The sequence below is a fragment of the Acartia tonsa genome, chromosome 11, assembly GCF_053477335.1.
Source record: "Acartia tonsa isolate MP-2025a chromosome 11, ASM5347733v1, whole genome shotgun sequence".
Lineage (NCBI taxonomy): Eukaryota > Metazoa > Arthropoda > Copepoda > Calanoida > Acartiidae > Acartia > Acartia tonsa.
Genome location: NC_137270.1, coordinates 47,620,360 through 47,632,682, shown reverse-complemented (window position 1 = coordinate 47,632,682; position 12,323 = coordinate 47,620,360). Strand labels below are relative to the sequence as shown.

At 33.5% G+C, this 12,323-nt stretch overlaps 1 protein-coding gene across 1 annotated transcript in view; it reads left to right on the top strand.

Moving 5' to 3' along the window:
- The window catches only part of LOC145332801 (uncharacterized), a 41,664-nt gene extending 33,280 nt beyond the window's left edge, over positions 1-8,384 (top strand). The window contains exons 8-13 of the mRNA XM_080177862.1: positions 1,219-1,341; positions 2,002-2,127; positions 4,175-4,249; positions 5,083-5,174; positions 7,273-7,410; positions 8,162-8,384. Coding sequence (XP_080033988.1) covers positions 1,219-1,341; positions 2,002-2,127; positions 4,175-4,249; positions 5,083-5,174; positions 7,273-7,410; positions 8,162-8,264 — 657 coding nt within the window. The 3' untranslated portion in view covers positions 8,265-8,384. The remainder of the gene's footprint in view (positions 1-1,218; positions 1,342-2,001; positions 2,128-4,174; positions 4,250-5,082; positions 5,175-7,272; positions 7,411-8,161) is intronic.
- Positions 8,385-12,323: the final 3,939 nt, after the last annotated feature.

Sequence of the window (12,323 nt, the reverse complement as noted above, 5' to 3'; positions counted from 1 at the left end):
TAAACGGGATCCAAAACTTTTTTTTTACATATTCATGGAAAAATATTAAACTTTATTATCATAATAATACAAGTTATAAACATTTAATAATACTTCTATGCATATTCTAAAGAAAAACTTAAAATATCTGATATAGCAACTAAGAAAATAATGTTTCTATATAAATGCAACTAGCGGCTTCGCCCCTAGCCTCTAGGGGCTTTGCCCCAAGAGATGACAAAAAAAAAATTCAAAAAAAAAATTAGAAGAACTAAAGAAATCTTCTACAAAAGAATAGTTCTACAAAAGAATATTTCTACAAAAGAATTCCTCTACAAAAAAAAAAAAAAAAAAAAATGGGAGGTATTTTTTTTGTTTTTGGGGGGGTTGGGGGTGTCCCACCCCCAAAGAAAATAGCTTAAAACCACCACAGGACCAATAGGTATATACCCTGAAGAGTAGAATCCAATCGGTTTTGCGGTTACCGAGATCTTAAGGGACAGACAGACGGACAGACGGACAGACGGACAGACGGACAGACGGACAGACATCAAGCTACTTTGTATTATAGATGTCCTTTAGTTCTCTTTTAACAGAACCGACAAACGAAAAAAGTTGTAGACTATAATTCAATTCCAGTATGGCTTCGAAACTGATTAATATCCGCCGGCTTAGAACCGGTTCTAAGCCATACTAAAAATAAGCTGTTCGAATAAAAAAATAATTTTACTGATTTCTCTGAAAATATCTGTTAAACACTGAGACCCCTTCTTTTAAAAATATTTAACATATAGGAGGATAATTTTTCTTTTTTTGTATTCCTTTAGGCCAAGTTAGGTTAGGTTATAATGGGTTCCCCGCTGAGTTTGGGATTGGTTTTATGCTTTTAAAAAAAAACATCCTCCCCCCTCGAATTTTCAATTTATTCTAATACTCAACTATCCTTTGTTTTTTAACCCTGACCGTGGCTCATCACGTTGCGCATCCGCTCGTCCTTGGGGGGGTGATAGGTTCAAATCTCAATCCAACACTCATAAATAAAGACGTTATAATTAGTTTATACTGCTGCTATGTCAGAGTAATGGGGAATGCCTTGGCCCGAAACAGGCTCAACTCATTACCATGCACAGTTAGGACTTCTCAGACAACGGTCGTGCAATCATAGAGGTGGTTGTCGGATCGGTATTACCCTTGGCGATTGAGCACGTTACAATGCTTTATAATAATCCTTTGTTTTAGAAACTGGAGCCGAACATAATGGAGTATGTCTTGGATCAGCACGCGAACCACGTCATACAAAAGCTGGTAGAAAAGGTTGATAGCACCATCCTGCAGACCTTTATCAATCCGTGCATCGGGAAGGTAAGGAAAATTATACAGGGAGGGAGGAGACATTGGGATGTTTATTATTCTAGTCCCCAATGTTTTATAATGATGATTTCTTATTCGTTAGTTGGCAACTTTGGGGACTTTTATTGAATTTTGATTCGTTGGTTATAAACGTTTCAACAACTAATTATAATCTACAGAAGGGGTAATTTTGAATATCATCATTGGGGATGCACATCAATTTATCCTCTATTGTATGATCCTTTAAGATCCCTAGTAATTCACTCATTTATCTATCTAGAATTATTTTTAGAAATGAAATTTTTTTTTCAAAGGCGCACCAATTTATCCTCCATTGTCTTATCCTTTAAGATCCCCGAAGGAAAACTATACAGGGAAATGACAATGGGAGGTTAGTTAACCTCACTATTTTGATTTTAGTTTTAAAAACAGACAGACATCGTACTACTTTGTATAATAGATTGAGGGAGGGGACATTGACTGTAAATAACACTGGTACTTAAAGTTTTATGACATGTTTTCTTTTATTGAAGTTGATTGATTTGTTAAAAATTAGTATTGTTCCACAAATTTAATATCCACGCAAAGCTGTCTATATTATGATGCGATATGTGGATGTAAATAAATTTATCACCCATTGTCTTATCCCTTAAAATCAATGTCTACCTATAGGTTGTTGAAATCAGCTGTCACGAGTACGGATGCCGCGTCATACAAAGATTTCTGGAAAATTCTACAAATCTGCAGAGAAAACAAATACTTCTAGAGATTGAACCAAATATTTTTATGCTCATTCAGGTGCGTCACCCAGGGATAGATAGATAGATAGACAGACAAATTAGGAAATATTTTGGGTAATTTAGTTGAATAGTAATCCTAGTGTTATATCTTTTAAGTTCTTAAAAAATAAATACTTTATTTATAGTCATTTTTAATTATAAGAATGTATATACTACTGAATGAACAAACGGACCAATAAATGACAGGCACAATAGCAACCTAAATTGACGAAAATTTTTCACCAAACATATTGTCCCGGATTATAAAAGTTTTGTTAATCCAAAATATGGTTGATTTATGCAAAAAAATAACCCATGCAAAATATCTTTTCTGTAATGCAAAAATTGCGTTGGTACAAGCACTTTGAAATTTAGAGGCCCCCTATATGGAGGTCAAAAATTCATTCATGGTGCTCCCAGGAAAAGCCTTGAGGAGTTGAATCAGGAAACTTTGTCCGTTTTACAATATTTCATCCCTAGCCTTAGAAATGACTAAAAAACACCATTTTTTAGAGTTTATGAAGAATTGTCATAATTTGTAGAGGTTTTTGAGATTTTCTCAGACTAGTAACGAGATATTATGAAACGGACAAAGTCCTCAAAGCCTTTCCTGGGAGCACCATGAAGCCATAATTCAGATACAATGAATTTTTGACCTCCATAAGGGGGGACTGAAAAAAGTGCTTGTACCATTGCAATTTTTGCATTACAGAAAAAATATTTTGGATGGGGGCCAAAATTAAAACAAAATGTTTCTAATCCAGGGCATTGTAATATACATATACTCTACATCCATTATATCTGCATCCCTGTTTTGTGAAGATCAAATAAGATCTTAGTAAAAGTGTGCATTTTTTCCCCATATTATCTCATCAAAAAAAAACATTTTAACGGATCAATGTCTAATCAATTAGACAGGGCATTTAGTATTGCAGTTGACACAAATTAGTGCTTGATTTAGGTTTTAATAATAGGCCTTTCTTATAATTTGATAATATGAATTTTATGCGGAAGTGAAGACACATCCCTATATATACATTAAGCACAAAATAAAGAAATGAGAATAATAGGATTTATTGAGATTTTACACAAAGTAGAATAAATACTACAGCATGTTGTACCCACTTAAGATACTCTGAAAGTTTTGGTTGTAGTATCCCTTAAAGCGTATATGAACAACAAACAAAAAATTTATAAAAGTAATAGTTATTTCTCGCATCGTATTATAAACAGCTTTCCGCGGATATAGAATGTACAATTAGAAAATTAAACCTAGCCTTCGGCACCTCGGGGCTATAAAAAGTGGTTTAAATATTATGATTGTACATTTTTATATTGTGTAGAAAGCTGGATATAATACGATGCTAGACATAGTTTTTCCGTATGGATGAGAACCGGTTCCTATCCACCGGATTCAAATGAATATGAGAAAAAAATTTATATTTATTTTGAGTTAGGTTTGGTTAGGTGTAATATCCATTAAAGATAATGCCTGTGCTTTCATTAAATACTGAAGCAGTATATCAATTGTTTTTCCTGTACTTTTGGACTTAGACAGACAGACAGACTTACGTACAAATTATGGCAGACTTTCCCTTATTATACTGTAGTGAATCATCTATGAATTTAGTTTAAATTCTTTTTTTTTAAATCGCTGATCCTTTGTAGTCATGTACTTTTGAACTCTCAATGCCAAATGTATATCACTTTAAAATCAAATCATTCTTTATTTATATATAGAAGCCGTTTGGAGGTTCATTTATCTTTAATTAGATATATAAGTTAAATTAAAATTATATAATCAAGCACTTTTGAACTCTGAAAGATGTAGGTATCAATATGGATAGAAGGGTTGGGCTGGATATCCAGCCATTTTCAATATCCGGCCGGATACCAGATATTGAAAATATCCGGATAATGGATATCCAGCTGATTTTGAATGCCGGATATCCGGTTATCCGGCCGGACATCCAGTTTGCCGGAAATTGAATGTTGGCCAGATATCCGGCCCAACCCTAATTGATAGTACTAATAAAATTCACCAATTTTTTTTTTATTAAATAAAGGAGCAGTATGGCAATTATATTATCCAGCATGTTCTGGATCATGGTGACCAAGATGAGATTGAAAAAGTTGTACAGGTAAACAAAAAGTATATCTTATTATCCTTATAATAAAGTAACAGGATGTTTGTGTGTTTGTATGTTTGTACCGAAGGATCTCGCTAACCGCTGAACCGATCGGGTTCTCCTTAACAGAGTAGCTTTTCATAGGTCCTGGGAAGGTTTATAACTATTTTCTTGGGGGGTGGGACACCCCCAACCCCCCCCAAAAATTTTTTTTTACTTTTTCTTTTAAAATCTAAAATAAGAAATTGAATTATTAAATTCGACTCTCTCCTCCTCAAGTGCCCCTAGAGGCCTCTAGGGGCGTAGCCGCTAGTTATTATATAAAGTAGTAAGCTTTTTTTGGCTGTATCCAAGGATCTTGCTAACCACTGAACCGATATGGTTCTCCTTTACAGTGAAGTTTCTTTTAGTTCCAGTGAAGGTTTTAACTATTTTTTTGAAGGGTATTTCCACCCCAACCCCCAAAAAATAATTTTTGTTAACTTTTTATTTTTAAACTCAAATTGAAATGTAGAATGGCGAATTTTTCCCCTCCCACCTTCATTGTGCCTAGAGGCTTTTGGGGGCGTTGCCGCTATGCCCTTAGCATACATGGGCTCTGTAATCAAATGGACAGAAAAAGGCTTAAAAAATAGCCTAAAACCATTACAGGACATTTATGATGCTTACCTGAAATAGAACTTTTTTAGGTGCCCAAATGTAGGGTAAAATATTAATGTGAGGGGGGGGGGGTGGTAAATATAATATATTATTTTCGTATAAGACTAGGTGTGGGGAGGTTTAAATACTGCTTTTTCCTCCCCCCTTTGACGCTCCTGCTTTTTTGTCAACTGTTTTTTTTTCAGAGTATAACCGGACATTTTGTGGACCTCTCACAGCACAAGTATGCCAGCAACGTTCTGGAAAAGTGTATTGAAAAAACTAAAAATGTTCATAGGTAAGCTTCTCTGAAAAAATAAAAACATTAAATGTATTGGCTTTTGTTCTCCTAAAAGTTATAATATTCTTTTGATTTATAGATTACAATTTTATATCGAAAATAAAAGTTTTCATGACGAACATATTATCTTTGACAATAAACATTGTTGTATTTTTGGAGATAACGATATAACAAAATAACGCTATTCTCATGACATTATGACTCCATACTTATGTTAAAAACAACTAAAACAAATTTTGACAAAAAAGATAGGTAGTTTGTTTTTTCTTAAGGTCAAATTTATTAGGTACTATGAACCACTTAGGGCAACAGAGGTAAAGCCCCGCTAGGTTAGGGACCTCTATCTAATAGATAAAGAAACTAATATAATATTTTTATATTAGCGCGAGTAGCTTGTTTATTAGGGTTTATAATTATCAGTGAGTCTGTAACACAAATGTTATTTTAAAAAAATACCTAACCATAGTGCATTATTGTTTACAATATCATTCAAAATAGAAATTAATTATGTTATTGCTGCGCTACTTATAAACATAAGAATATTGACAAAAAAAAAGAAAACAGTTAATATGGAAATATGAACCCAATTAAAGAGTAAGAAATCCTGTTCTATATGTAACTTAATATTTATTTAATCAGTTAGGATGAGTAAAGACCTAATACTATATTTCGATAAGGGCAGGGATCTAAAGGGATAAGACAATGGCAGCATTTCCCTAATGACGATACACAAAAATACCTATTCATTATAAAACTTTGGGGACCAGTGTAATAAACAGCCCAATGCCCCCCCCCCCCTCCCTGTCAAGAATAAGTATGTCCAAAAGTAATGCAGGAAAAAAACTATTGGGAATAGTCCCTTTCGTAACATCACCCCATAAGGGGCGATTCGTCGTATTTTTAAAATGGCTTTTTATAGGTTATTTTAGGTTATGCTTGGTTTTATTGGATTAGGTGATTGCCCCACAGGGGTTAAGTATTTGGCCCCGCAGGGGCTAGAAATAGGAGAAAAGCTACCGTGAAAAATACGAAGAATCGCCCCATAAGGTGCGATGTTACGAAAGGGACTATACCCACACTATTTACTTTATCAGACTGCGACTGTAGCTTTAATCTTACTGGAAAGGTGATGGGTTCGAATCTCCGCCCAAACCGCGTTAAAACTAAAAACATTACCAGTTTTTCTGTGCGCGGTAGTCACTTTAAATGAAAGTACCCTAAATTTTTATCAACCCTAACTGTAAAAGGATATTTTCTAATAAAACTAGACAAACAATTTGTTTTCCAGTTGGTAATTGGTTATTCAGAATATCAGGGATACAGGGATAAGACAATGGACGATAAATTGATGCAAATTCCCAATGATAATAAACAAAATGATAAAAAGTACCCAAAGTTTTAGGTCAGGGAATGATAGACCGTGAGCATAAAGCTTTGGGTACCATAATATGTCATCTCCCTCCTTGATTATTTAAAATGAATATTTAGGACTTTGTCAAGTTTTTGTGTTGTTATTTAAGGGATAAGACAATGGACAATAAATTGATGCGAATTTCCAATGGTGATAAACAAAATAACCCTGAAGATAAAAATGTATTGGTGAAAAAGTTTGGATTCTCTTTGTTTGAACTTACTAATAAAGATTTAATAATAGTACCAAAATTCTTAAGTCAATAAATAACAGAGAATGTCCTTTCCCTACCTGTTAATTCAGAATACATATATCTAGGACTCTTTTAGAACTTTTGTGTTGTTATTATATCAACAAAAGACGTAGAATAATGTACTTTGTCAATGATAATACACTAAATTACCTCGTCAGTAGATTATAGTTAGAGGTTGAAACATTTGGACACTCAACTAAATAAATCAACTAATCAAAATTCTATAAAAGTCCAAAAAAGTCAACCTGTATGAATATGCTATTACACTACACAAGGGTTGGGGACCCTGTACCGACTTTCAATTGGGTCATTAAATATCAGCCAATAAGGTCGGAAATATAAACACAAACAAGACACTACAAAAATAATTTGCTAGCAGACAAAAAGGGCTTCACTACTTGGCATCTATACTTATACATCTATTATTTTAGGAGCTCTTTTGTAGCCGAGGTGGTTACCTCAGATAAGGTTGGTAATATGATAGAGGGCCAGTACTCTAATTATGTCCTGCAAAAGATGATGGACACAGCGCCGCCAGAAGTCAATCCAGCCCTCATGGAGGTACTCAGGTATGAGAAAAAAAGCCCAAATCCTGCTCAATTGAAGTCCGGGTCCCTTGCATGTTTAATTGTTGATAATGCCCATCAATGATGAGAATGTTGACAAAAAGTATCAGCCGTAAATCTTGAATAGGAGCCGAGAAAATCACGTTTTAGGACACAATTGATATAGACCTTGCAGGGTTAGAGCCTAACGCCCCCCCCCCCCACACACATTATTTTTAATTTATTTTAAAAATAGGGGTGGGGGATATTTGTTTTTCAACAGACAGTTGGTGGAAAGAACCAGAAGGGAAGGGACAATGGGATGTTTATTACACTAGTCCCTAAAGTTTTATAATAATGTTTTCTTTTTCGTTGGCATATTGAATTTGGGGACTTTTCTTGAACTTTAATTGGAAAATTAATTGGTTAGTTCATTAAGATGAGTGTCCAAATGTTTCGACATCTAATTATCATCTAAAGAAGGGGTAATTTTGTGTATTATCATTGGGGACGTACATAAATTTATGAGTTATTGTCCTATTATTTTAGATCCTAGGAAAAGAACCCATCTATCTATCTACAATTATGTTGTAACTGGACAAAGTGTCTTAAAAATCAGCCATGGGACGTCAGAAAAATGAGGGATTATCCATCTCTTTTTTAGGGGGTTTCTCTCCCACTTGTCCTCTAATCTTCCTCATTTTTATGACGTCACATGGCTGATTTTTGAGTCACTTTGTCCAGTGACATTATTATTTTTAATTATTTTTTTCAGACAGCACAAGAGCTCTATGGAACGTCACTCCTATGGAAAAAATATTTGGGCAAGACTAGAGAAATACTTCACTGATAAAGCAAATTTAAAATCTAGATCATGATCATTCTAAATGTTATTTAAATGGATATAGAATATACGTGGATATTATGACAGGGGAAATATTGTTATCAATTTAAAATAACAATGTAGAAAAATTGTAAAATAAAAAAAAAACAATTTTTGTTTATTTCCTCAAATAAATAAGCAAAAATTTGTTAATTTTCGGTTGTAATTGTAATTTTTTTAAATAGTTAATTTTAATTTAACCCTTACAGCTCGGGCCCCAATTCCCACCTTAATAGATCGGGGGGGGGGGGGCTCAAAGAGCCCCCCCCTCTATCTCGGCTCCTGTTACAGATAAAGACGTAAATTTTTTTTCTGGTGGTTCATGTGTATTTTTAGAGAAAATTACTTTTTCTAGTCATAGCGGCCAGGCCGCTCCTTAGCCGCTTTTTAGCGGCCAGCCGCTAAATTTTAAAACAGCTGTAGAGCGGCCAATTTTGCAGCTAGGATGATCAAATTTTAGGACGAACTTTTATTTTTCATAACAAAAAAATTACTTTTTCTGATCATCGCCAAAAAACGGCAAATAACGGAAACCGCCATTTTCGGCGGTTACGGCGGTAAAACGGCGGTTGGCGGCGCCAATTAATATTTAAATCTGTTTGATGTTGCTCAAGGATTTACCAAAAAAAATTATAGGACTCTAGCTGTAATAGAAGCCACGATATTCATGATATATGTCTGTAGTAAAAGCCGGACAAAAATCGGTCATAAAGTCGGTCAGAGAGCGGTCAAACGGTCATAACACAACTTTTCTCAGAAGGTCATTGATATCTAAGTATTCACCAAAAAAAATTTTAGGTTTCTCCTTATACACAAAAGTCATAATGTAGAAATTAAGATTTATTTAGAATTTTTTTCTAATTTTGGTGCTACCCAACCGACTTTGACCGGACACCACGACCGACACAGACCAGATATCCTAATAAAATCAACTCTTGCCGACGTATAATTACTAAACTTAAAAAGTCATGAAGTCACAGCACTCCATCTTACCTACAAAAAAAATGAGATTGAAAAAACTAGAGGGGGGGGCTCTTTGAGCCCCCCCCCCCGATCTGTAAGGGTTAAGCACTTATATATATGTTGGAATCCGCAACAACAAAAAACAAAGTTACAACTAATCAACTTTTATGAATTTTGTCATTCTTGTTTTTGCATTAAATGTATGTTTGAAAAAAAAGCAATAAAGCGCTAATTCTTGTTATTTATCGCATCGTATTATGGACAGCTTTTCGCGGATATTGAATTAATAATTATAAGTTTGATAGTCCGGAGGGGCCGAAAGCCTGGACTAACAAATCTGGTATTACTTTTATGATTGTATTTTAATATTCATGGAAAAATGTCCATAATACGATGATATTATTTAAATTGATATCATTTGTGATTCTAATTATAATAATTTTATTGTGTAAAAATTTATGTATCATTAAAATGTTTATAAAAGTATTCAACTTTTATTTTTTTAAAGCAAAGCATTTCTATAATAAGGGTGGGTCGGTCCGTGCGTCCGTAACGGTTATCTCTTTTCGTTAATATAGTCATTTTATAATTTTCCTATAGATTTCAAACTTTGTATGGAGCTTCTTGGAATAGTTAGGTACGTTTTAGAAAGCGTAGCAACTCTATAAACGTTACCAAAATCTATGTACATACATTTTAAACATGTTGATTTTTAACTTTATTAACAGCAAACTTATTAATTATCCAATCTGATTTTTGGAATATCGACTTATTTATTTCCAGATTATTCAGTTCTGACATTCTACAAGTGTTAATGTTTGTTTGTCCTACCGTTTGAGAGCTTCGCTTTTATGGAGATCATCCTTGTTAATGTTAGTATATCCACGCTGAAGAAAAAAAAATTTCGGCTGACTTTTCGTTAACTGTTAAGATTACATGAAGGGAGGTGACATTGAACTGTAAATCATGCCGGTTCTATTTTCAGTTATTGATTTATTTGCAAAAAATTTTGTTGCGTTCAATTAAAAATAAAAGACTACCGGAACCCTTACCCCGTATTTTGAATAAAAAGTATACCTTGTGCCCTTGTTACCGTCTGGGATAAAAATTCCGGTTTAATCTTATATTTTATTTTAATATCTGAGGAAAGCTGTCTCTAATTCTATGCGATAAATAGCTATTGTTGTGTCACCTATGAAAAAAATCGTCCTTGATAATATCTTTAACTTTTTTAATCCTCTTGAGAGAATATAAGTAGCTGCAGTAAGGTACACGAACAAATTAATTTGAGAGATAGATTTTATGTGTCCGCAGTTAGGTACACGAACAAATTAATTAGGTATATAGATTGTAAGTAGCTGCAATTAGGTACACGAACAAATTGATTAGGAAGATAGATTATAAGAATCTGCAATTTGGTACACGAACAATTTAATTAGGAAGATAGATTATAAATAGCTGCAGTTAGGTACACGAACAAATTAATTTGGAAGATGTATTATAAGTAGCTGCAGTTAGGTACACGAACAAATTAATTTGGAAGATGTATTATAAGTAGCTGCAGTTAGGTACACGAACAAATTAATTTGGGAGATAGATTATAAGAATCTGCAATTAGGTACACGAACAATTTAATTAGGAAGATAGATTATAAATAGCTGCAGTTAGGTACACGAACAAATTAATTTGGAAGATGTATTATAAGTAGCTGCAGTTAGGTACACGAACAAATTAATTTGGAAGATGTATTATAAGTAGCTGCAGTTAGGTACACGAACAAATTAATTTGGAAGATAGATTATAAGAATCTGCAATTAGGTACACGAACAATTTAATTAGGAAGATAGATTATAAATAGCTGCAGTTAGGTACACGAACAAATTAATTTGGAAGATGTATTATAAGTAGCTGCAGTTAGGTACACGAACAAATTAATTTGGAAGATGTATTATAAGTAGCTGCAGTTAGGTACACGAACAAATTAATTTGGAAGATGTATTATAAGTAGCTGCAGTTAGGTACACGAACAAATTAATTTGGAAGATGTATTATAAGTAGCTGCAGTTAGGTACACGAACATATTAATTTGGAAGATGTATTATAAGTAGCTGCAGTTAGGTACACGAACAAATTAATTTGGAAGATAGATTAAATGTGCCGCAGTTAGGTACACGAACAAATAATTTTGGATGTTCTAATGTTCTTTTTTCCACAAGGTTCCTGTGTAAGCACTGATACCTTGTTTTCATATTCCCCCCGCTCCTTTTAAAAAAACTTAAATTTCCTGGAGTACAATAGACCATGGGGCATTAAAATGGTGCCAAATGTTTTATTGTGATCGATCGATTCAAACTAGCAATATTTATGATCAACAGAATGGGTAATTTTGTTTATTATCATTAAAAATCGTTAATTTATTTATCTGCTAAGAAAAAGTTCTATATAACTAGTAAAACTAGTCTATAATAATCGATATCTAATTACTTGGATGTTGCACCAGATTATTATATACTCTAATAAAGTAATGCTCGCAGCTGGCTAAAAAAAACGATACCCCGGCTCCATCCACTTCTTTTACCCCTCCCCATATTAAAGTATAGACAAATTGACCAATAAATGAGGTCCATAAATTGACGACACCTGTCAATATATCAACGTATTCTATATCCATTTCTATAACAGAGATGGATTTAAAAAAAGAATGAGGATCGCTAAATCTGCAAGGGTCGCTAGAATACAACATTCTATTTTGAACAAATTTATCTATAAATTTAAAAAAAGTGTTTAAAATCATAGAATGATTATAACCATAAGATTTTATTTAATTTTTGTCGATTTTTTATATAATTTCAGAGGATTTTTTTTACAAAAACAGTTTAGGTTATCTTGCGACCCTGCCGATTTAGTGATCCTAATTTTAAAAGCGAAGCTTTTTTATCATGAGGGTTGGTCCGTCGATAATTTAAACAAGTTAGATTTGTCCTTATAGTAGTTAATACGATTTAGAAAGCGCAGCAACTCTATAATCGTTACCAGAAAGTCCGAACGCCCATTATAAACATGTTGATTTTTTACTTTATTAACAACAATT